Below are 26,939 nucleotides of genomic sequence, written 5' to 3' on the forward strand. Positions count from 1 at the left end.
CCTCCCCAGCCACTGCTTCCCTTTCATGCCCATCGACTCTTATAACCGCCATCTGGTCCCTATAAAAATTGTAAATAGCCTTTCGCTTCCTGTATTTTACGCCTGCCACCTTCAGAATTTGAAAGAGAGTATTCCAGTCAACATTGTCAAAGGCTTTCTCTAAGTCTACAATTTCTAGAAACGTAGGTTTGCCTTTCCTTAATCTTTCTTCTAAGATAAGTCGTAGGGTCAGTACTGCCTCACGTGTTCCAATAGTTCTACGGAATCCAAACTGATCTTCTCCGAGGTCGGCTTCTATCAGTTTTTCCATTCGTCTGTAAAGAATTCGCGTTAGTGTTTTACAGCTGTGACTTATTAAGCTGATATTTCGGTAATTTTCACATCTGTCAATACCTGCTTTCTTTGGGATTGGAATTATTATATTCTTCTTGAAGTCTGAGGGTATTTCGCCTGTCTCATACATCTTGCTCACCAGATGGTACAGTTTTGTCAGGACTGGCTCTCCCAAGGTTGTCAGTAGTTCTAATGGAATGTTGTCTACTCCCGGGCCTTGTTTCGACTCAGGTCTTTCAGTGCTCTGTCAAGTTCTTCACGCAGTATCATATCTCCCATTTCATCTTCATCTACATTGTCTTCCATTTCTATAATATTGTCCTTAAGAACATCGCCCTTGTATAGACCCTCTACATATTCCTTCCACTTTTCTGCTTTTCCTTCTTTGCTTAGAACTGGGTTTCCATCTGAACTCTTGATATTCATGTAAGTGGTTTTCTCCAGTATCTATCTTACCCCTAGTGAGATAAGCCTCTACATCCTTACATTTGTCCTCTAGCCATCCCTGCTTAGCCATTTTGCACTTCCTGTCGATCTCATTTTTGAGACGTTTGTATTCTTTTTTGCCTGCTTCATTTACTGCGTTTTTATATTTTCTCCTTTCATCAATTAAATTGAATATCTCTTCTGTTACCCAAGGATTTCTATTAGCCCTCGTCTTTTTATCTACTTGATCCTCTGCTACCTTCACTATTTCGTCTCTCAAAGCTACCCATTCTTCTTCTACTGTATTTATTTCCCCCATTCTTGTTAGTCGTTCCCTTATGCCTTCCCTGAAGCTCTCAAAACCTCTAGTTCTTTCAATTTATCCAGGTCGCATCTCCTCAAATTCCCGCTTTTCGCAGTTTCTTCAGTTTTAATCTGCAGTTCATAACCAATAGTTTGTGGTCAGAGCCCACATCTGCCCCTGGAAACGTCTTACAGTTTAAAACCTGGTTCCTGAATCTCTGTCTTACCATTATATAATCTATCTGAAACCTTCTAGTATCTCCAGGCTTCTTCCATGACTGATACTGTCAGCTGATTTTGGTGCTCTATCACTACCAAATGTTTAGCATACCTTTGTAATTTTACACCCCCACCCTGGTGCCTGCGTATATACAGTGTACATCTTCACACATATTACATCAAAAATTATGAGGGACCTGTAGCTTTTCAGTGAAATAGCAGTCAAAACACGTTATTTCACGGAAAAGTATCTACATCTGCATCCACATGGCTGCTCTGCAAATCGAACTTAGCTGCCTAATTGCAGACTAATTTCAGACTTTTGAAGAGCGGTCGGGAAAAATCAGTACCAAATCTTTTCGTCCGAGCTCTGACTTCTCTTATTTTACAACGATGATCGTTTCTCCCTATGTGGGTTGCCATCAACAAAATATTTTCGCACCCGGACGGGAAAGTTGGGGATTTAAATTTCAGAAAACTTCTCGCCGCAACGGAAAATGCCTTTGTTCTACTGACTGGCACCACAAGTTTGGTACCACATCCGTGACACTATCAGCCCTGTTTCACGACAATGCAATACTAGCTGCTCTTCTCTGACGTTTTTCGACGTTCGTCGTCAACTCTGCTTGATACAGATCCACAATGTGCAGCAGTACTGCAGAAGAGGACAGAGAAACGTAGTATAGGCACTCTTTTTAGTAGACTCATTGCATCTTCTTAGTGTTGTACCATAAAAATGGAGTTTTGGTTTACTTTGTTCATTCCAATTTAAGTTATCGGCAATTGCAATTCCTTGGTGTTTACTTGAAATAACGCTAAACATCGCCTCACTATCAAAACGGGTACGTTCCTCGTACGTATCATGTTGGTTTCTACAGTTATTTCACACAGTGTTGCTTGTCTGTTAGCACTGACAACTCTATGCAAACGCCGCTGCTCTCTTTCGTTAAGCGAAGGCTGTCGGCCACTGCATTGTCCATGGTGAGAGATAACGCCTGAAATTTTGTATTATCGGCACAGTCTTGACGCTGTGGATCGCGTAATATTGAATTCTCTAACGATTTCCGAAATGGAATGTGCCATGTATCTAGCACCAACAACCATTCCTTCCTCAAAGTGTGTTAATTGTCGTCGTCTGGCCATAATCAAGCCGGATACCTATTCACATGAATCCCTGTGTATAAATGACAGCCCCGCCAGTGAAGTGTCATTTCATACCTTGTCTACGAGATATTACCGCCATCTGTATATGTCTGTATCGCTATCCCATGACTTCTGTCACCTCAGTGTCTCTACATTTTTGTGTTTGTAGATTAAAAATAGTATTTCATCCAAAAAAAATTTGCATCGCCTCTGTTCCCAGAACTCTTGAAGATAGACGTTGACTATGGATACTGAATCACAACCACAGTCCCTTTGACTGTTCAGAGATGTCACTAAACCCGCCTAAAGATGCAAATAACCATGCATGAGCAGCGCCTATTAGACGGAGGGTGTCCGACAGCCGATCAGTTCCCGTCATTCCACCAGGAAGGAGGTACACGGCTATTGTTGTCTGTAGTTCAACCATGCCCAGACGGTCAACACCGCGGTTCGATCGCGTCTGTATTGTTACTTTGTGCCAGGAAGGGCTCTCAACAAGGTGCCGCAGAGTGAACCAAAGCGATGTTGTTCGGACACGGAGGAGATACAGACAGACAGGAACTGTCAATGACATACCTCGCTCAGGCTGCCCAAAGGCTACTATGGCAGTCGACGACCGCTGCTTACGGATTATGGCTCGGAGGATCCCCGACAACAACGCTACCAAGTTGAATTAATGCTTTTCGTGCAGCCACAGGACGTCGTGTTACGACTCAAACTGTGCGCAGTGGGCTGCACGATGAGCAAATTCACTCCCGACGTCCATGGCGAGGTCGATCTTTGCAACCACGACACCGTGCAGCGTGGTACAGATGGGCCCAACAACATGCCGAATGGACCCCTCAGGATTGGCATCACGTTCTCTTCACCGATGAGTGTCGCATACGTCTTCAACCAGACAATCGTCGGAGACGTGTTTCGAGGCAACCCGGTCAGGCTGAGCGCCTTAGACACACTGTCCAGCGAGTGCAGCTAGGCTGTTTATGGACGACGTGACCCACCAACCACTTTGAGGGATCTACGCCGAATCGCCGTTGAGGAGTGGGAGTGCCTTGATCGACTTGCGGATAGTATGCCACGATGAATACAGGCATGCATCAATGCAAGAGGACGTGCTACTGGGTATTAGAGGTACCGGTGTGTACAGCAGTCTGGACCACCACCTCTGAAGGTCTCGCTGTATGGTGGTACGACACGCAATGTGTGGTTTTCATGAGCAATAAAAAGGGCGGAAATGATGTTTATCTTGATCTCTATTCCAATTTTCTGTAGAGATTCAGGCACCGAGGTGATGCAAAACTTTTTTTTTGATGTGTGTGTAACGTTTTGCATATTTTCAGACCGACCACTGAAGATGCTTCATAAATGAAATCGGAACACGTCTGTGAAAAAGTGCTTAAATTGCAATAAGTTTTAGTTGGAAAAATTAATAGTAATGATACCTAACAGCTGCTGCAGACAATGGCCGTGCAGACAAACACAGTAAGAAATTAATTATTTCGTGTAACAGTGGGGTATTCATCAGTCATATGTATGAAATGAAATCCTGTCAGTACTGGATAAAAATTTTGGTAAAATACAGATAAAAATAATACAACAGTAACAACATCTATGTAAGAGGCCTGTACATTTAAAAGCTTTACAATTCACTGAAAAATGAACTACTTCTATTGCAGATGAGGTTAACTGGATATTTTCTGTTCTGGGATGAGCGCTATGCAAAATTAAAAACAAATTCGTTTTTCAAAGGAGTAAAAATCTAGTTTTTTGAAAAAAAAATTGTTAATATCACTGTACGTTTTTCTACAGAATCTGTAAATCGACTTTCATATATGCAAAACCCACGGCAATCGTACGTTTCCAGAAAGCCATAAATATAGAACGCAGTGAAGCGCTTAAAATTTTGTCTGACCTTAGTTATGACAAGAATAGATTTCTTTTACGATGGAGGCATCATAATCATGGTGTGTAATCAACAAAATAGCTTCCGGAATGCGAGTGGTTACCCAAAAAGGAAAACCGGAATAACATTTCTGCTGCTAGGCGAGTACAGCGCAACTCATTGCCAGTTCAGTGCCGCCTGTGTTGTCGAGGGGATTGCTCGATTTAAAAATGGCGACCAGCCGATAGATGACAAACATCGTTCTCGACGTCCATCAACTGCCCGAATCGACGAAAATATTGAAAAAATTCGAGAGCTTGTGCTCACAGACTGTTTTAAGAAGTTTTAAGAAGATTGCGCAACAGCGGCCGTCAAAAAAGACCCGAGTTGTGGCAGACAGAAGACTAGTTCTCCCCCCCCTCCCCCCCCCCCCCACGACAACGCACCTGCATTCACAGACCTCTCTGTTGGACAGTTTTTGGCTAAAAGTGGCACGGTTCCGCTGCCCCACGCACTTTGCTCGCCTACCTGACTCGGTGCGACTTTTTCTTATTTCCATGTACGAAAAGGGGCGTGAAAGGACACAGATCTGCCAACGTGGACGAAGTCAAGAGAAAAACAATGGAGGGGCTGTCAGCCATTTCTAAAGACGACTAAAAAAATGTTTCCAACAGTGAAAGCACCGGTGGGACAAATGTATTAGTTGCAATGGAGAGTATTTTGAAGGGCATAAGGTTGTTTTGTAAACAGTTTGAAAATATACAGGGTGGTCCATTGATAGTGATCGGGCGAAAAAACTACAAAGAACGAAACTCATCTAGCTTGAAGGGGGCAACTAGATGGCGGTATGGTTGGCCCGCTATATGGCGCTGCCATAGGTCAAACGGATATCAACTGCGTTTTTTCCAAAAGGAACCCCCATTTTTTATTACATATTCGTGTAATGCGTAAAGAAATATGAATGTTTTAGTTGGACCACTTTTTTCACTTTGTGACAGATGGCGCTGTAATAGTCACAAACGTATAAGTACGTGGTATCACGTAACATTCCGCCAGTGCGGACGGTATTTGCTTCGTGATACATTACCCGTGTTAAAATAGACCGTTTACCAATTGCGGAAAATGTCGATATCGTGTTGATGTATGGCTATTGTGATCAAAATGCCCAACGAACGTGTGCTATGTATGTTGCTCGGTGTCCTGGACAACATCATCCAAGTGTCCGGACCGTTCGCCGTATAGTTACGTTATTTAATGAAACAGGAAGTGTTCAGCCATGTGTGAAACGTCAACCACGATCTACAACAAATGATGATGCCCAAGTAGGTAGCCGGCCGCGGTGGTCTCGCGGTTCAAGGCGCGCAGTCCGGAACCGTGCGACTGCTACGGTCGCAGGTTCGAATCCTGCCTCGGGCATGGATGTGTGTGATGTCCTTAGGTTAGTTAGGTTTAAGTAGTTCTAAGTTCTAGGGGACTGATGACCACAGCAGTTGAGTCCCATAGTGCTCAGAGCCATTTGAACCAACCCAAGTAGGTGTTTTAGCTGCTGTCGCGGCTAATCCGCACATCAGTAGCAGGCAAACTAAGCGAGAATCGGGAATCTCAAAAACGTCGGTGTTGAGAATGCTACATCAATATTGATTCAATCCGTACCATATTTCTATGCACCAGGAATTGCATGGCGACGACTTTGAAATTGTTCTACTTAGCGACGAAGCGTCATTCACCAATTTGGTAACGTAAACCGGCTTAATATGCGCTATTGGGCAATGGAAAATCCACGATGACAAGTGGAACATGAGCGACCTTGGCGGGTTAATGTATGGTGCGGCATTATGGGAGGAGAATTGTCCCCCATTTTATCGATGGCAGTCTAAATGGTGCAATGTATGCTGATTTCCTAAGTAATTTTCTACCGATGTTACTACAAGATGTTTCACTGCATGACAGAATGGCGATGTACTTCCAACATGATGGATGTCCGGCACATAGCTCGGTATTGAATATCATATTTCATGACAGGCGGATTGGTCGTCGAAGCACCATAGCATGGCCCGCACGTTCACCGGATCTGACGTCCCCGGCTTTCTTTTTTGTGGCGAAAGTTGAAGGATATTTGCTATCGTGATCCACCGACAACGCCCGACAACATGCGTCAGCGCATTGTCAATGCATGTGCAAACATTACGGAAGGCGAACTACTCGCTGTTCAGAGGAATGTCGTTACACGTATTGCCAAATGCATTGAGGTTGACGGACATCATTTTGAGCACTTTTTGCATTAATGTGGTATTTACAGGTAATCACGCTGTAACAGCATGCGTTCTCAGAAATGATAAGTTCGCAAAGTTACATTTATCACATTGGAAGAACCAAAATAAAATGTTCAGACGTACCTACGTTCTGTATTTTAATTTAAAAAACCTACCTGTCACCAACTGTTCGTCTAAAATTGTGAGCCATGTGTTTGTGACTATTACAACGCCATCTATCACAAAGCGAAAAAAGTGGTCCAACTAAAACATTCATATTTCTTTACGTACTACACGAATATGTAATAAAAAATGGGGGTTCCTATTTAAAAGATGCAGTTGATATCCGTTTGACCTATGGCAGCGCCATCTAGCGGGCCAACCATAGCGCCATCTGGTTTCCCCCTTCAAGCTAGACGAGTTTCGTTCTTTGTAGTTTTTTCGTTTGACGTTTATTTCGTGAGCCGCGTACGATGAATGGATCACCCTGTATAGCCTTTAAAAAATAATTCCGGTTTTTTTCTGGGTACCACCTGGTAACGTCCGTAGTGGTCAGGTGCTAGAGAACCTAATGTTATGAAATACTGATCAGCGGGTAACAGCGAAGCACCAAAACAATCAGGAGAAGATAGCAACAGCGCACGTGCCGCAGATAACGCAAGGGTAATCTCTATGGAGATAAAAAGCCAGATACGCGAGCAATTAAAATGCACCAGCCGAGAAACAACACACAGAGATAACGCGAGCCGCTCAGATGGCTGCAACTAGACAGCTCTAAAGGTAAACTGAGGCTCCGGCACGTTCGTCGTCGGCCTCTTAATCGGCGTGGCCACACCTGACCATTGCCGCCGACGAGTAAGGCACACCGCCAGATGGGGTCGTGGCCGCTCAACACGCTCTCGGCTGGGGTATTCCTCAACTCTGCGCACTCGACAGTCAGCTGGTTCCCCTCGCACGGGACGCACGCTGGCTCTACAGTGCAATGCTGGCCAGCGTGGTGGATGACTCTAGCCTGGTTCTGTGAGGCTCTCCCCACTCCCCACTTCATCAGGTTCAACCCACTAGGGCAGACTTCCTGGGGGCGGGAGGGGGGCAGCGGGTAATAAGAAAAAGACTTCTCAGAAACAAATTGCTAGCGTCTGATTCTCATTTCTATTAAAAGTCGCGAGTAATACATTGAACCGCCAAATAAACTTGTTTAGGCATGCGTATTCAAATACAAGGATATGTAAACAAGCAGAATACGGCGCTGCGGTCGGCAACGCCTGTATAAAACAAAAAGTGTCTGAGGCAGTTGTTAGATCGGTTACTGCTGCTACAATGGCAGGTTATCAAGATTTAAATAAGATTGAATGAGGTATTATAGTCGGCGCACGAGCGATGCGACACAGCATCTCGGAGGAAGCGATGAAGTGGGGATTTTCCCGTACGACCATTTCACGTGTCTACCGTGAATATCAGGAATCCGGTAAAACATCAAATCTCCGACATAGCTGTGGGCAAAAAGATTCTCCAAGAACGGGACCAACGACGACTGAAGAGAATCGTTCAGACAGAAGTGCAACGCTTCCGCAGATTGCTGGAGATTTCAATGCTGGGCCATCAAGAAGTGTCAGCGTGCGAACTTTTCAACGAAACTCATCGGTATGGGCTTTCGGAGCCAAAGGCCCACTCGTGTATTCTTGACGACTGCACGACACAAAGTTTTCGCCTCGCCTGTCGATGACTGGAAACATGTTGCCTGGTCGGACGAGTCCCGTTTCAAATTGTATTGAGCTGATGGGCGTGTACGGGTATGGAGACAACCTCATGAATACCTGGAGCCTGTATGTCAGCAGGGGAATGTAGAAGCTGTTGGAGGCTCTGTAATGGGGCGGGGTGTGTGTTGTTGGAGTGATATGGGACCCCCGATACTTCTAGATACGAGTCTGACAGGTGACACGTACGTAAGCATCCTGTCTGTTCACCCGCATCCATTCATGTCCATGTGCATTCCGACGGACTTGGTCAATTCCAGCAGGGTAATGCGAACCCCACACATGAAGAATTTTGTACAGAGTGGCTCCAGGAACATTCTTCTAAATACCTCCTATGGCCGCCTATGTTTCAGAAAGGGGACGCGATGGAAAAAATTTGAGAATCCCTGCAATAAGCTACAGCACCCTATGACTTGTCTTACCAGCATGGGCGCCGCAGAAATTTTTCCAACCAAATTCTGATACTGTAATTTCTTATGTGGCCAGTTCGATGAGTTTTGAAATCATGTCATGCTCCAGGAACTAAATTTATCAATAATTACACAAAACTTACTGTACCTCAAACAGTTGATAGTTATCCAATTAATATTTTTAAAATCGATAACTTCCATAACCAAACAGTAAGTATGTTCATTTGTACATGCAAAGTACATTTTTTCGTGTTTTCAATATGATCATAACAGCACCATCTTGATTCAACGATTTAGAACTTCATCCTCATGCTATTAAATCTAGTGTATCCAATGGGCTATGAAATAACGTTAGAAGTCATTTATAAAAATGTTATTTGTGGTCACATAGTGCGACCTGAAACTAAAATTAAAAATCAGAAACTGTGAAAAGTGAGAACAATTTAAAAAACGCTGTTGCATACAACAAAAATAACAGACATTAATACTCCTCGAAGTGGAGGAACACATTGTAAACTTTCAGAAGAAGGCTTGTTAGAGTTAACGTCATCCACAACACTTCCTTTGCTTACAAAGCACATCTGACGAAGTTAATGGATTTATTTCATCACTTACACAATTTCTATTTTTTGATGTTGTCTAGCATAACTCAAATTAAAGGAACTGTGTTTTGAAAATTGGCTTGAATACGTAAAGTGTATCCTAGGGTCTGTGAGCAATAAAAATGTCTTTTGATAAAGACACAAGGGTGAACTTTTGAATCTGATTGAAAAGTCCCGAAGGGGCATGCTATTCCTACCTGTGGGCTTCCATATAACATTTATCTTAGTTAAAGTGTTTGTAAAATGATGCAGTTCTATTCAAGGAATAGCAAACAACTGTTCAACTCATGAAAAGGCAAAGTCTTGGAAAAATAATATCTTCTTTCTTTTGCAAAACGACCATCCTCTAAGTTCTCTTGTTTCAATTAAACAATTCAAGTAAATTCTAGCCATTTATCTTAAGCTGGAAACGATGAGTTTGGTGATGCAATGATCGAGCACTATATGTGCTTATCCTTAGTTATTTTATTATTCTTAAAAATCTAGCCTACATCTCAATGCATAATGGGGTTAACCTTTTAGAAATTAGTTTCTTTTATATGGACATTAACTACATAAACGGTCATTCGTCACCAAAAGCGTCATTAGCCAACAACGAATTTCTCGCCTGAAGCTCATTTTTATTCATTCTACTAAAGTAAATGAATATCACTTCATTTAAAGTAAATTAATCAGCATTCACAACAGTTTCAGTTACAAATGAGAATAATTGCACTCTCCCTCTTTTATCACCTTCGGAGTGGATCCTTTTGTACCAGACTTTATGATATGATCTGGAAAATTAATCAATTTATACAGAAGAAACCACTTCACCTGCCAGAGGAACATGAGAAATCTTCTACGATCACTCTCAAATGAGCCGGTAGAATCCACTTTTAACAGCCCAGGACTGAACCAAGTCAATCCTTATCTTCCCACTTGATCACGTTATTCAGCAACCACGCCAACTCGACTGCCCAATTCGCAGGTCTACGACTGCAAGTGGTGCTGTGTTACATTTCATGCAGTTGAGAAGGTTCCATCTGCTGGAGTGGACACCTTTGTGACTTTGAAATTTCACACTTTTTTCCGGCCATTGTAGGCATAAAATGATATTTTCTACTTCGCCTGAAGCATTTGGACTCACAGATAACTTAGAGACAGCTGTGCTCACTAGAGTCTACTGCAGTAGTCCTGCAGTGTAAAACTGAAAGTAGAATTTGTAAGCCACTAAGGGTCTTCTCCTCTACAGACAATCGGTCGACTGCTGTTGAGATTCCATTCTGCAGCAAGACGGGGGCGTTCTTGAGGACACGTGATGGGCACGGGGGTATAGCGCCACCACGTCAGCACGCTGAACCGGTTCCTTCTGACAGCTGCCAGAGGGCTGTGCGGAGATGGGACAGAGAAAAGATTGAGGGCACTATTTTAGCGATGTTCTATAAAGGTCCACACACTCTTAACGCCGAAACAGCGAGAACGTCAAAGAATCAGCATAATTCCTCGTTAACGGCGTGAATACGAAAAAAAAACAACAACACAAGACTCGTAGCCATCGCTAAGGTCACAGTATTTCCCATCATGTACGGCAGTGTTTATTTACAGTTTAGCATCTTCACCGACAATCATTGCAAGAAATTCGAGAGAATCCTGTAATAATTAAAAACTCCGTATCCCAGACTACATTAAGAGACGTACGCTCCTCTTGCTCCCCCCTTACAAGATAGGTTGAAGCAAACCTACATTTCCAGCACTTGTAGAATTTAGGGACAGCTTTCGAAAATGTTGACTGGAATTATGAAGGCAGCTGTGGTAAAATACGAGGAACAAAGGTTATTTACGACTTTTACAGAAACCAGAATGCAGTTATACTCTGAAGAGCCAAAGAGACTGGTACACCTCTCTAAGATCGTGTAGGGCTCCCAAGAGCATGGCGTGGCATGGACTCGACTAATGTATAAAGTAGTGCTGGAGGGAATTGACACCATGAATCCGGCAGGACTCTCCGTAAATCCGGAAGAGTACGAGGCGTTGGAGGTCTCTTCTGAACAGCACATTGCAAGGCATCAGAGATATGATCAATAATGTTCACGTCTGGGGAGTTTGGTGGCCAGAGGAAGTGTTTAAACTCAGAAGAGTGTTCCTGGAGCCACTCTAGAAATTCTGGAAGTCTGGATTGTCGCATTGTCCTACTGGAATTGCCCAAGTTCGTCGGATGGCACAGTGGACATGAGTGGATGAAGGTGGTCAGACAGGATGCTTACGCACGTGTCACCTGTCAGAGTCGTATCTAGACGTATCACGGATCCCATATCACTCCAGCTGCACACGCCCCACACCATTACAGAGCCTACACTAGCTTGAACAGTCCCCTCCTGACGTACAAGGTCCATTGATTCATGAGATTGTCTCCATACCCGTACACGTCCATCTATTCTATGCAATTTGAAACGAGACTCGTCCGACCAGGAAACATATTTCCAGTCATCAACAGTCCAATGTCGGTGTTGACCCGGCTCTGAAAGCCCATATCGATTAGTTTCGTTGACTGGTTCGCACGGTGACACTTCTTAATGGCTCAGTATTGAAATCTGCAGCAATTTGCGGAAGATTTGCACTTCTGCCACGTTGAACGATTCTCTTCCATCGTCATTGGTCCCGTTCTTGCACGATCTTTTGCGGCTGCAGCGATGTCGGAGGATTGATGTTTTACCGGATTCCTGGTATTCACGGTACACTCGTGAAATAGTCGTACAGGAAAATCCCCACTTCATCGCTACCTCAGAGATGCTATGTCCCATGGCTCGTGCGCCAACTATAGCACCACGTTCAAACTCACTGAAATCTTGATAACCTGCCATTGTAGCAGCAGTAACCGATCTATCAACTGCGCCAGACACCTTTTGTTTTATGTAGGAGTTGCCGACCGCAGTGCCGTATTCTGCCTGTTCACGTGTCTTTGTATTTGAATACGCATAATTTTTTTCTCTCTCTTTTTTTTATTTATTTTTTTACTATGGGACTTAACATATGTGGTCATCAGTCCCCTAGAACCGCATGGCCACACCGGCCGGCAATACGCATTACTATACCAGTTTCTTTGGCGCTTCAGTGTATGAGCTGTAGGATATTAAAGCGAAGCCAAAGTTGAGAGGGGAGTGAGTCAGGGTTGTTGCCTACACCCGGTGTTATTCAATCTCTACATTGAGCAAGCAGTAAAGAAACTCAAGGAGAAATTTGGTTCGAGTATTGAAGTTTCAAGTTTGCCAGTGACATTATAATTTTCTCAGCTACAGTCAGGGACTTAGAAGGAACCCCTCGAGTGTGAGATCGCAAAATGCCAATGATGTTTACAGCATTCGATGCCCCACAATTGTCTACCATAGCCGGCCGAGGTGGCCGAGCGGTTCTCGGCGCTACAGTCTGCAAACGCGCGACCACTACGGTCGCAGATTCGAATCCTGCCTCGGGCATGGATGTGTGTGATGTCCTTAGGTTGGTTAGGTTTAAGTAGTTCTAAGTTCTAGGGGACTGATGACCTCAGAAGTTAAGTCCCATAGTGCTCAGAGCCATTTTTGTCTACCATGCAACCAAAATATTGGCTGCTAACGGCAACATGGGCGGGATTGGAGGTATCCAAGGGCGTTCAGAGCACGAGGCTGGAGAGCGTTGTGGGACTGCTTAGTCGACGAGCAGCTCACGCCAGTGCCACAGTGGTGGTGATGCTGACAGGAAGCAGACTTTGCGTTATAGCTTCAGCAGCAGTTGCCGAAGTTCACGTTTCGTCAGAACGGAATCCGAGGAATTTCGCAGAGTGAGAAAGAAGGGGCAGCTGAAATATTAGCGTTTCTGCTAGATGAGGCAGTGGAATATACACTCTTGGCGATTAAAATTGCTACACCAAAAAGATATGCAGATGATAAACGGGTATTCATTGGACAAATATATTATACTAGAACTGACATGTGATTACATTTTCACGCAATTTGGGTGCATAGATCCTGAGAAATCAGTACCCAGAACAACCACCTCTGGCCGTAATAACTGCCTTGATACGCCTGGCCATTGAGTCAGAGCTTGGATGGCGTGTACAGGTACAGCTGCCCATGCAGCTTCAACACGATACCACAGTTCATCAAGAATAGTGACTAGTGTATTGTGACGAGCCAGTTGCTCGGCGACCATTGACCAGACATTTTCAATTGGTGAGAGATCTCGAGAACGTGGTGGCCAGGGCAGCAGTCGAATATTTTCGAATGAAGGGTAGAGCCACGGGTCGTAACACATCTGAAATGTAACGTCCACTGTTCAAAGTGCCGTCAATGCGAACAAGAAGTGACCGAGACGTGTAACTAATGGCACCTCATACCATCACGCCGGGTGATACGCCAGTATGGGCATACAAATACACGCTTCCAATGTGCGTTCACCGCGATGTCACCAAACACGGATGCGACCATCATGATGCTGTAAACAGAACCTGGATTAATCCGAAAAGATGACGTTTTGCCATTCGTGCACCCAGGTTCGTCGTTGAGTACACCATCGCAGGCACTCCTGTCTGTGACGCAGCGTCAAGGGTAACCGCAGCCATGGTCTCCGAGCTGATACTCCATGCTGCTGCAAACGTCGTCGAACTGTTCGTGCAGATGGTTGTTGTCTTGCAAACGTCCCCATCTGTTGACTCATGGATCGAGACGGGGCTGCACGATCCGTTACAGCCATACGGATAAGATGCCTGTCATCTCGACTGCCAGTGATACGAGGCCGTTGGGATCTACATCTACATCTACATACATACTCCGCAATCAACCATACGGTGCGTGGCGGAGGGTACCTTGTACCATAACTAGCATCTTCTCTCCCTGTTCCACTCCCAAACAGAACGAGGGAAAAATGACTGCCCATATGCCTCTGTACGATCCCTAATCTCTCTTATCTTATCTTTGTGGTCTTTCCGCGAAACGTAAGTTGACGGCAGTAAAACTGTACTGCAGTCAGCCTCAAATGCTGGTTCTCTAAATTTCCTCAGTGCGATTCACGAAAAAAACGCTTCCTTTCTAGAGACTCCCACCCCAGTTCCTGAAGCATTTCCGTTACACTCGCGTGATGATCAAACCCACCAGTAACAAATCTAGCAGCCCGCCTCTGGATTGCTTCTATGTCCTCCCTCAATCCGACCTGATAGGGATCCCAAACGCTCGAGCAGTACTCAAGAATAGGTCGTATTAGTGTTTTATAAGAGGTCTCCTTTACACATGAGCCACATCTTCCCAAAATTCTACCAATGAACCGAAGACGACTATCCGCCTTCCCCACAACTGCCATTACATGCTTGTCCCACTTCATATCGCTCTGCAATGTTACGCCCAAATATTTAATCGACGTGACTGTGTCAAGCGCTACATTACTAATGGAGTATTCAAACATTACGGGATTCTTTTTCCTATTCATCTGCATTAATTTACATTTATCTATATTTAGAGTTAGCTGCCATTCTTTACACCAATCACAAATCCTGTCCAAGTCATCTTGTATCCTCCTACAATCACTCAACGACGACACCTTCCCGTACACCACAGCATCATCAGAAAACAGCCGCACATTGCTATCCACCCTATCCAAAAGATCATTTATGTAGATAGAAAACAACAGCGGACCTACCACAAGCCGGCCGCGGTGGCCGTGCGGTTCTAGGCGCTCCAGTCCGGAGCCGCGCTGCTGCTACGGTCGCAGGTTCGAATCCTGCCTCGGGCATGGGTGTGTGTGATGTCCTTAGGTTAGTTAGGTTTAAGTAGTTCTAAGTTCTAGGGGACTGATGACCACAGCAGTTGAGTCCCATAGTGCTCAGAGCCATTTGAACCTACCACACTTCCCTGGGGCACTCCAGATGATACCCTCACCGATGAACACTCACTATCGAGGACAACGTACTGCGTTCTATTACTTAAGAAGTCTTCGAGCTACTCACACTCTTGGGAACCAATCCCATATGCTCGTACCTTAGTTAGGAGTCTGCAGTGGGGCACCGAGTCAAACGCTTTCCGGAAGTCAAGGAATATGGCATCCGTCTGATACCCTTCAACCACGGTTCGCAAGATATGTGAAAAAAGGGCGAGTTGCGTTTCGCAGGAGCGATGCTTTCTAAAGCCGTGCTGATGCATGGACAGCAACTTCTCTCTCTCAAGGAAATTCATTATATTCGAACTGAGAATGTTTGAGAATCCTGCAACAAACCGATGTTAAGGATATTGGTCTGTAATTTTGAGGATCCGTCCTTCTACCCTTCTTTTATACAGGCGTCACCTGCGCTTTTTTCCAGTCGCTCGGGACTTTACGTTGGGCAAGAGATTCGCGATAAATGCAAGCTAAATAAGGAGCCAATGTGGTAGAGTACTCTCTGTAAAACCAAATTGGAATCCCATCAGGACCTGGCAATTTATTTATTTTCAACACGTTCAGCTGCTTCACAACCCCAGGGATGTTTATCACTGTGTCCTCCATACGGGAATCTGTACGAGACTCAAACGGCAGTATGTTTGTACGATCCTCCTGCGTGAAAGATTTCTCAAATGCTAAATTTAAAATTTCAGCTTTCGTTTTGCTGTCTTCCGTTGCCAGGCCAGACTGATCAGTGAGTGACTGGATGGAAGCCTTCGACCCGCTTACCGATTTTACGTAAGACCAGAATTTCCTTGGGTCTTCAGCAAGATCTTTTGCTAAGGTATGACGGTGGTAGTGGTTGAATGCTTCGCGCATCGCTCTTTTTACAGCAGCACGAAGCTCTACTAACTTTTGCCTGTCTTCATTCTCCCGATCTTTCTTGTACCGCGAGTGCAACTGCCTTTGCTTCCTGAGCATTCTCCGAATTGCACTGTTAAACCACGGTGGGTCTTTTCCATCCGTAACCCACTTTTTCGGCACATACTTGTCCATTGCGTGATTTACAATGTGTTTAAAATTTGCCCATTGTTCTTCCACGTCCATCGTACCGGAAGCGAGTGAAGTCGATTCATTTACTAAGTGGGATGCTAACACCTGCTTATCTGCTCTTTCTAGTAAGAATACTCTCCTAGCCTTCTTGACCGACTTTTTAACTTTCGTAACCATAGTCGTAATGACAACATCATGATCACTAATCCCTGTCTCAACACTGACACCGTCGATGAGGTCTGGTCTGTTCGTGGCTACCAGATCTAAAATATTTCCATTACGCGTTGGCTGTCGATTTAGCTGCTCAAGACAGTTGTCGGATAATGTGTTCAAAAGTAATTCACACGACGGATTGTCTGTACCACCTGTAATGAATCCATAGACATCCCAGTCTGTACTAGGTAGGTTGAAGTCGCCTCCGACTAATATAGCATGATCCGGGTACTTCTGCGATACAGAATGTAGACTCCCATTCAATGAATCTAGAACTGTCACGGTGGAACCTGGTGGCCGGTTATAACACCCCACAATTAACTTTATTTCCCCTAGCCCTGTTAAACGTGTGCAGATAACTCCACAATCACACTCTGCTTCGACCTCAGTAGACACAATATCTCTGTCAACCGCAATGAAGACACCACCTCCTACGATATCTAATCTGTCTTTCCGATACACGTTACAACCCTCACTAAATATCTGAGAACTTGCTATCTCAGGGTTGAGCCAGGAACCAGCGCGGTGTTCCGTATTACCCTCCTGAACCCACCGATTTCATATTCTGCTAACAGTCATTGGATCTCGACCAACGCGAGCAGCAATGTCGCGATACGATAAACCGCAATCGCGATAGGCTTCAGCCCGACCTTTATCAAAGTCGGAAACGTGATGCTACACATTACTCCTCCTTACACGAGGCGTCACAACAATGTTTCACCAGGCAACACCGGTCAACTGCAGTTTGTCTAAGAGATATCGGTTGGAAACTTTCCTCGTGTCAGCACGTTGTAGGTGTGGCCACCGGCGCCAACCTTGTGTGAATGCTCTGAAAAGCTAATCATTTGCATATCGCAGCATCTTCTTCCTGTCGGTTAAATTTCGCGTCTGTAGAATTTCATCTTCATGGCGTAGCAATTTTAATGGCCAGTAGTGTATGGTGTCGTATACGCTCGACTGTGAGCACAATGTGCATGAGGAGTAGAGTGATGACGATACGTGCTTAAAAGTGGAAGTGACATTGAAACACGTGTCTAGACATGTAGTTCATTATCCTTGTCGGACAGGGGGTCACAAATCCCGTCTCCAGTGAAACCCAGTAAAGGGCAATCGTTGTCCAAGGAGCGAGTACTAAACGTAATTACGTACAAGAAGATCGTCCGCGGAATACTAAAAAAAAAAAAAAAAAAAAAAAAAAAACAATTATGAACTGATTTCGAACAAGTATGCATCACTATGACCGTATAGCGTATAGGAAAAACTGTGGATATTCAAGCGAGGACAAAGCTCACTTGCTACAAAAACTGGTGTTTGCGCGTTTGAACTGCTCGGTTTAATTTACAGGATGTGTATGGTAGTGGGCGCAGTGGTAACACCGGTTCCCATCAGCTGGGCTAGCACTAGGATGGGTGAACACCCGGTCTGCCGAGCGCTGTTGGCAAGCGGGCTGCACTCAGCCCTTGTCAGCAAAACTGGGGAGCTACTCGGCTGAGAAGTAGCGGCTCCGGTCTCGGAAACTGACATACGGCCGGGAGAGCGGTGTGCTGACCACATGACCCTCCATATCCGCATCCGGTGACGCCTGTGGCCTGAGGATGACACGGCGGCCGGTCGGTTCCGTTGGGTCTTCATGGCCTGATCGGGACTTCGACCAATCGGGATTTGAATAGTAAATGCACATGAAAGCAACCCTGAAAATTAGAAGTACTTAGAGAGCTGTGTCAAGGTGAATTAACATCAATGCCTTAACGCATTCGTATTCAACTATGCCAACTATTAATCTGTTTGGTAAATTGAATGGACAGTTATTTATTGTGCTGCGAGAAGTTGGACGTGCTTTGCCCCCTACGATTGTTTCTCGTGTGCGTGATCTTGCAAGGGCAGTGGGGAATATTTACGTCAAAGCAAGCAATAGTGGGAAACGGGGTGCAGTGGAACTACAACTACGGTATGTGCACCGCTTTTCGCCACTATTTGGTCAAAATAACTTGCTTTTGCTTGGTTCCTGGTCTGCGTATAAAAGTCATACTGCCGGCCGGAGTGGCCGAGCGGTTAAAGGCGCTACAGTCTGGAACCGCACGACCGCTACGGTCGCAGGTTCGAATCCTGCCTCGGGCATGGATGTGTGTGATGTTAGGTTAGTTAGGTTTAAGTAGTTCTAAGTTCTAGGGGACTTATGACCACAGCAGTTGAGTCCCGTAGTGCTCAGAGCCATTTTGAAAAGTCATACTCCTTTAGATCAAACTATCCCTCCTGAAAAGGTGTGACATTGTAGTTGATACCATCTGTAACCAATGAACCAACTTAGCTTCTGGATGTTTGTTTTTTCCGTGTCTATAAAACGTATCATCGCAGTATCTGCAGCTGCGCCTTCAGTGACAGCTGGTTTCACAGCAATGTCCGCGACAGACTGTTGGGCATTCGCTTGCATGCCATCACATTCTATCAGATCTCCTGGCCCCGTTACATCAATACGATTCTGTAAGGATTCTTTAAGAGCGGGTACCTAGCTGAACGCCCTGCACGGTTTGTGGCTCGCAAGGAGTTCGTCTTCGATTTCGATGGTGCGAAACTTTGTGATCATTGTGGCGTGCCTATTTTCATTCGGTGTTCACGGTGCAAGTTAATGGTTTGTTTTCAACATTTCTTGAATGTCGACGGTGTCCATTTTAGAAGTGTAATACGTACATCTCATAAAAGGTTGACCTCTGCACCTCCCGGAGACTCATTTTCTGTCGCCCTCCTGATGCACATAGTGAGTCATTAGCAGCTGATATTTTTCCTGACGCAATTTTTAACACAATACTAATGAGCCTTACTTAGGATTGAATTTACGACACCGCACTCAAGGAGTTCCTTGTTAGAAGAGCAGTTAAACGGAACTGATAGTGTCTCGAAAAGGTGTTATAAGTTGAACGTCAACGAAACTAAAACAAGAGGATACTGGAATATAGCCGAATTGAATCAGGCGATGCTGTGGAAATTAAATTAGGAAATGAGACGCTGAATGCAGTACCCAACCGGCCTTTCTGCGACTGTATCATGGCACGTATTACGAATCAAAACTTGGAGGGGTGGTCTGTCCACTGATACGTTTAATTTTCAGTGTGTCTCGTAGTATTCGTGCAGTGGTCTTCGGAAACCCTGGAGGTACTTACGAATAATCGTTTAGCCTATACATAAACACGAATAACTAGGTCTGTCACACCGATTACGTTTATTTCTGTGAAAATATTTCTGGAACAGTGAAAGAGCCTGTAATATTCATTTTTCGGCAGCACATCTTGTAATAACTGTGAGAGGACATTTTGAACGTTTTGCACACAGCTCTGTTCGATTCATTGAGAAGAACGTAAGGACAATTATGTAATCGCTTACAGTACCGCTCCAGATATTCACAGCCAAGTTGTACTGATAGGATCGACACACCACTGCTTGTTGGTTTCCTCATCCCAGAAACATCGATTCCTTCTGCCCATCACGCACTCCCTTTAAAAATGGTCTCGTCTGTAAAAAACACGAAAGCAGCGAAAAATCGGACTCCTGCACATTTGCAAGATCGAATAAGCATGAGAAGTACACTGCCCGCAGAGAATGAACTCTCTATGCGTGATAAGGGTATAACTCTTTGTCCCTGCAAAATGCCCAAAACACTTGTTTGGTTTGTGTTCAGAGATAATGCAATGCACGAGCTACCGGTGATACAATTGTCACCAACAGTGCGTAACACATTTTCTTCTGGACCAGGAGTCATGACTTACCTCACACAGCAAGTACATTCCATTCTATCACGGGAGGTCGTCGCTCTGAGACACCAGTGACATCATTACGTCTCGTCTGCAGATCGTTTAGAAGGCGCAATGAGTGCTACGCACAGAGAAATGGGCACTCGTTTGGACACCTCACTTAAATGAATGCTGTGCCACCAAAATATGCACTGGAATACATCGAATCATGTACACCATGATGCATCCACCATTGAAACTTCTAATGTTTCTAGCTCGCTAATTTATTGATTCTCGAATCAGAAGCATACAAATTTACAGTTGCCATACACATCAATAAATATACACACACAAATTGTATTTATATTACATGTGCCCAGTACTTTGCAACCTCCAAGGAGCTTGGAGTGGTTTGCAGGAGTTCAATCTTCGTGCAGGATGTAGGGCACAAAAGGCACTGGAGCATGTGGCTTGTGGTTTGTTCTTGTCCACAATCACAGGACGTATCTTCTGTTATGAAGCCCCATCTCTTCAGGTTGTCTCTGGATCGTCCAACTCCTGATCGTAATCTGTTTAAAGATTTCCACACCAGCCAGCTCTCGTTGTGTCCAGGTGGCAGTTCTCCAGCTTCTGGAGTCTGCAGGTGAGGCGTCGACTTCTTCCCTAACTCCAGCCTTGCCTTCTCTGGTGAAATGGTGAGCTTCTCGGATGTTCTCAGGAAGCTCTTTCGCGATCTCAGCCGTTGCTGTGGTGGATTATGTCCGTGCAGCGGATGGGCAGTGTCCTGTTCCACTTTCAGTCTCTCCTTGTCGGCAGCCACTGTTCTGCGTATCCATGGTGGCGCTATCCCAGCCAGGCAGTAGAGCTTATCAGTTGGGGTATGTCTTAAGCAACCTGTGATCAACCTGCAGGTTTCGTTGAGAGCAATGTCTACTTGTCCGGCATGAGATGACCTGTACCAGACTGGAGAAGCATATTCAGCAGTAGAAAAGCACAGTGCCATTGCAGAACTGCGAATTAGCTCGCTAATCACAACTGACAGAAATTCGATTTAAATTGATTTCAACATATCTGGATAAATACTTCTACTACATTGTAGGAAACTGTACAGTTCTGTTAAAAAATTATAACTCGTTGCTGTAACGCTATGGCAAGAGAAGTACGGTCATAGCTCCACAGGAAGAGTAACGTTTCTTACTTCCAGCTATCTAAATAAATTTTCCTTTCACTTACTATTTTCAGATTACAGTCAAAACCCTTAACTGAAACACCCAGTACAACTTGTTCCGATCCACGTCCCTAAAGGCACTCCATTATGGTGAGATTTATGGAGATCGATGTATGAATGACTGAATGACACGGGTGAATCAGTGACTGAGTGAGTGACCAGTGTCGTGTCTCGCTGCAGGACATGTCGGCCGCCATGCTGGCCCGTGGATTGTGCCGCTTTCTGGCGTACACTCCGCCTGTGAGGAGGAGGGCGTCGCCCACGGCTGCCCTCTCGGTCTCCAGAAGCCTGGCTACCCCCACCACTGCCGCCGCCGCCGCCCCCGGGGTGCTGAGGTCGCCCTACCCAGACGTCGACATCCCCGACGTGCCGTTCTACGAGTACGCCTGGATGCACCTCGACCGATATCCTGACAGGGTCGCCATGGTAAGCCGACCTCTGCTCGGTGCTGGCTGGCACAATACCTGTATTACCAGACAGGCTGTGGCAGAAAATAACTCAGGCACGTCTCTGCACACTGTTAGAGCATGTGCCAAGTAATTCTCGTTCTGAGCACTGGGCGAGTCTATTGCTTTGTTGTTACCTGCCGACCGGTTTACGCTGTCTCTGTACTATATGGCATGTCACTGCACCTTAGGTACAGGGAAATTACACAGCCAGATATGTGAGATTATTCGCAATGCCTTTACATTTATGCCAGAAGGGGTAAATCATGAAGCAATAATCTACTTAAAAAATATTAAGAGAATAAGGGAAGGGAGTGAGACAAGGTTGTAGCCTATCCCCGATGTTATTCAATCTGTATATTGAGAAAGCAGTGAAGGAAACAAAAGAAAAATTCGGAGTAGGTATTAAAATTCATGGAGAAGAAATAAAAACTTTCAGGTTTGCCGATGACATTGTAATTCTGTCAGAGACAGCAAAGGACTTGGAAGAGCAGTTGAACGGAATGGATAGTGTCTTGAAAGGAGGATATAACATCAACAAAAGCAAAACGAGGATAATGGAATGTAGTCGAATTAAGTCGGATGATGCTGAGGGAATTAGGAAATGAGACACTTAAAGTAGTAAAGGAGTTTTGCTATTTGGGGAGCAAAATAACTGATGATGGTCGAAGTAGACAGGATATAAAATGTAGACTGGCAATGGCAAGGAAAGCGTTTCTGAAGAAGAGAAATTTGTTAACATCGAGTATAGATTTAAGTGTCAGGAAATCGTTTCTGAAAGTATTTGTATGGAGTGTAGCCATGTATGGAAGTGAAAGATGGACGATAAATACTTTGGACAAGAAGAGAATAGAAGCTTTCGAAATGTGGTGCTACAGAAGAATGCTGAAGATTAGATGGGTAGATCACATAACTAATGATGAGGTATTGAATAGGATTGAGGAGAAGAGAAGTTTGTGGCACAACTTGACTTGAAGAAGGGATCGGTTGGTAGGACATGTTCTGAGGCATCAAGGGATCACCAATTTAGTATTGGAGGGCAGCGTGGAGGGTAAAAATCGTAGACCAAGAGATGAATACACTAAGCAGATTCAAAAGGATGTAGGCTGCAGTAGGTACTGGGAGATGAAGCAGCTTGCACAGGATAGAGTAGCATGGAGAGCTGCATCAAACCAGTCTCAGGACTGAAGACAAGAACAACAAGAGAATAAAGTAGAGGCATTTTTAGAGGTACTTCTCAAGATTTCTGTGCTTCACGAGAGAAGCAGACAAGCAAGGAGAAAACTCTATATTTGGGTAAATTGGCAAATAGGTTGTTATGGGATGCACACATAATGTCCATGTGATGGGTAATTTTTGATTTACACTGCCCAATACGGTAAATTTCTAGCCCTATCTTGCTGTACGAAATTTCCGTCTGGCAGCCTGTGGTCGAACTCGTTTGCTCTTGTCAATCCTGTGTCTACACAGGAGTGCGCAGTGACGGGCCGCCGCTACACGTACTCCCAGCTGAGAACGGCCTCCCGGAGGTTCGCGGCAGCCCTCCAGAAGGCCGGTCTGGGTCCGGGCCACGTGCTTTTCGTGCTGCTCCCCAACTGCCCCGAATTCCTGGCCATCATCCTCGGTGCCAACGAGGCGGGCGTGTCCATCGCCACCTGCAACCCTGCCTACACCACTGGTAAGGACTCCAGTCTCCATCACTTTGTGTAATGAGCCCACACTACCACTACAGGCTCTACTGCCTGCTACCCAGCCTACATGACCAGTAAGACATGCAACTAACCCTACACAACAGGTATGGGCTCTATGTCGTTACCTGTAACCCTACCTGTACTACTTATATGAGGTCTAGAGTCCATTGCCACCTACAACTTCACAACTTCTTCCCCCTGTAAGGGCTCAACCCTCCATCACACAATCAAGCCTACTTCCTCAAAAAGTACTGCACTCTCCATCGTCACCTGAAGCTCTATCCATACCGTAGCAAGGGCTGCACTCTCCATCACCACCTGCACCACCAGTAAGGACTCTGCTGCTCGAGCCTCAACACCAGTAAGGGCTCTACTCTCCACCACCACCTGCAACTCCACCTGCATTTCCAATAAAGCCTCTACTCTTCATCACCATCGGTCAGGCAGCAGCAGCCGGCTGACACAAGCAGCAAAAAGGTACGGCCAAACTTTCAGGAAACATTCCTCACACACAAAGAAAGAAAATGTGTTATGTGGACATGTGTCCGGAAACGCTTACTTTCCATGTTAGAGCTCATTTTATTACTTCTCTTCAAATCACACTACTCATGGAATGGAAACACACAACAACAGAACGTACCAGCGTGACTTCAAACACTTTGTTACAGGAAATGTTTAAAATGTCCTCGGTGCCAGGATACATGCATCCACCCTCCGTCGCATGGAATCCCTGATGCGCTGATGCAGCCCTGGAGAATGACGTATTGTATCACAGCCGTCCACAATACGAGCACGTGTCTCTACATTTGGTAACGGAATTGCGTAGACAAGAGCTTTCAAATGCCCCCATAAATGAAAGTCAAGAGGGTTGAGGTCAGGAAAGCATGGAGGCCTTGGAATTGGTCCGCCTCTACTAATCCATCGGTCACCGAATGTGTTGTTGAGAAGCGTCGATCACTTCGACTGAAATGTGCAGGAGCTCCATCGTGCATGAACCACATGTTGTGTCGTACTTGTAAAGGCACATGTTCTAGCAGCACAGGTAGAGTATCCCGTATGAAATCATGGCGCTGAATCGAGGAAGTACAGTACATACTGACGAAACTGAAATGAGCTCTAACATGGAAATTAAGCGTTTCCGGACCTTTTTGTTTTACCTTTTTGTAACACCCTGTATAGTTTCATCTGTGTGCACTGATAGTTTACTTTTTGAATTTCTGTGTGTTAATCTAATATTTAATAGACGCAGTTCTCAGATTATACCAAATAAATTAACAAACGACGCAGCTGACCCCCTTGCTGCACAAAACATGTCAGAACACTGTTGCAGAAACAACAAAAATAGATTCTAAATTTAAATAAACGCAAAATACCCAAGATTGGCGATCTTTTACAGAAGCTCGGAATTCAGCGTGGACTTCCATGCTTATAATAGTTTCCACAATGAAAGTTTAGCTCGAAACGTTGCAGAAAATCCAAAGATATTCTGGTCGTATATAAAGTACGCTAGCGGCGACACGTAATCCGCCGGCCGGAGTGGCCGTGCGGTTCTAGGCGCTACAGTTTGGAACCGAGCGACCGCTACGGCACAGGTTCGAATCCTGCCTCGGCCATGGATGTGTGTGATGTCCTTAGGTTAGTTAGGTTTAAGTAGTTCTAAGTTCTAGGCGACTGATGACCTCAGAAGTTAAGTACCATAGTGCTCAGAGCCATTTTGAACCAGACGTAATCAGTGCCTTCTCTGTACGACTGCAATGGAATTACTATCGATGGCAGTGCTGCTAAAGTAGAGTTAATAAACACAACCTTCCGATTCCAGAATTCGAATCGAGAACTGAATTAGAAGTGAATATCCTCGGAGAAGTGAAGCAACTTAAATCACTTAATAGATGCAAGTCTTCCGGTCCAGGCTGTATACCACTTGGGTTCCTTTCAGAGTGTGCTGACGCAATAGCTCCGTAATTAAAAATCATATACTATCGCTCTCCTGGACAGAAGTCTGAAAAGTTGCACAGGTCACACTAATATTCAAGAAAGGTAGTAGCAGTAATCCACTAAATTGCAGGCCCAAAAAAAAAAAAAAAAAAAAAAAAAATGGTTCAAATGACTCTGAGCACTATGGGACTTAACTTCTAAGGTCATCAGTCCCCTAGAACGTAGAACTACTTAAACCTAACTAACCTAAGGACATCACACACATCCATGCCCGAGGCAGGATTCGAACCTGCGACCGTAGCGGTCGCGCGGTTCCAGACTGTAGCTTACAGGCCCATATCATTAACATTGATATGCAGCAGGGTTTTGGAACATATATTGTGTGAATTACCTCGAAGGGAACGGTCTATTGACACACAGTCAACACGGATACAGGAAAGTAGAACTACTTAAACCTAACTAACCTAAACACATCACACACATCCATGCCCGAGGCAGGATTCGAACCTGCGACCGTAGCGGTCGCGCGGCTCCAGACTGTAGCTTACAGGCCCATATCATTAACATCGATATGCAGCAGGGTTTTGGAACATATGTTGTGTGAATTACCTCGAAGAGAACGGTCTATTGACACACAGTCAACACGGATACAGGAAACAACGTTCTCGTGAAAACCGTTTACTCACACGAAGTGCTGAGTGCTATTGACAGGGAATTTAAAATCGATTCCGTATTATTAGATTTCCAGGAGTCTTTCGACAGTACCTCACAAGCTACTTCTAATCAAATTGTGTGCTTATGTAATATCATCACAGTTACGCGATTGGATTGGTGATTCGTTGTCAGAGAGGTCACAGTTCGCAGTAACCAACGGAAAATTGAGTAAAACGGAAGTCATTTCTGCCGTTCTCCAAGGTAGTGTTATAAGGATCTGCTCTTCCTTATCTATATAAACGATTTAGGAGACAATCTGAGCAGCCGTCTTAGACTGTTTGCAAATATGGCTGTCGTTTATCGTCTGGTAAAGTCATCAGAAGATCAAAACAAACTGCAAAATGATTTTGAAAAGATATCCATATGGTCCGAAAATTGGCAATTGACACTCAATAAGTGTGAGGTCATCCACATGAGTGCTAAAAGGAATCCGTTAAACTTCAGTTGCACTATAAATCAATCGAATCTAAACGCCGTAAATTCAACCAAATACCTAAAAATTAGAATTCTGAACAACTTCAGTTGGAAAGAACACATAAAAAATGTTGTGAGGAAGTCGAACCAAAGACTGTGTCTTATTGGCTGAACACTTAGAAGATGCAACAGATCTACATTTCGCATGTCCGTTCTCTTTTGGAGTATTGCTGCGCGATGTGGGACCCTTACCAGATAGGATTAACAGAGTACATCGAGAAAGCTCAAAGATGAGCGGCATGTTTTGCATTATCGAGAAATACGGCAGAGAACA

The 26,939-nt window shown here is 44.8% G+C and overlaps 1 protein-coding gene across 2 annotated transcripts in view; it reads left to right on the plus strand.

Annotated features, from left to right (window-relative positions):
* The window catches only part of LOC126210332 (uncharacterized), a 136,183-nt gene that overhangs the window by 33,053 nt on the left and 76,191 nt on the right, over window positions 1-26,939 (plus strand). For both annotated transcript variants that reach the window (XM_049939534.1, XM_049939535.1), the window contains exons 2-3: window positions 21,586-21,831; window positions 23,322-23,529. In XM_049939534.1, coding sequence (XP_049795491.1) covers window positions 21,589-21,831; window positions 23,322-23,529 — 451 coding nt within the window. In that variant the 5' untranslated portion in view covers window positions 21,586-21,588. The remainder of the gene's footprint in view (window positions 1-21,585; window positions 21,832-23,321; window positions 23,530-26,939) is intronic.

This window comes from Schistocerca nitens, chromosome 10, assembly GCF_023898315.1.
Source record: "Schistocerca nitens isolate TAMUIC-IGC-003100 chromosome 10, iqSchNite1.1, whole genome shotgun sequence".
NCBI classification, from domain to species: Eukaryota; Metazoa; Arthropoda; class Insecta; order Orthoptera; family Acrididae; genus Schistocerca; species Schistocerca nitens.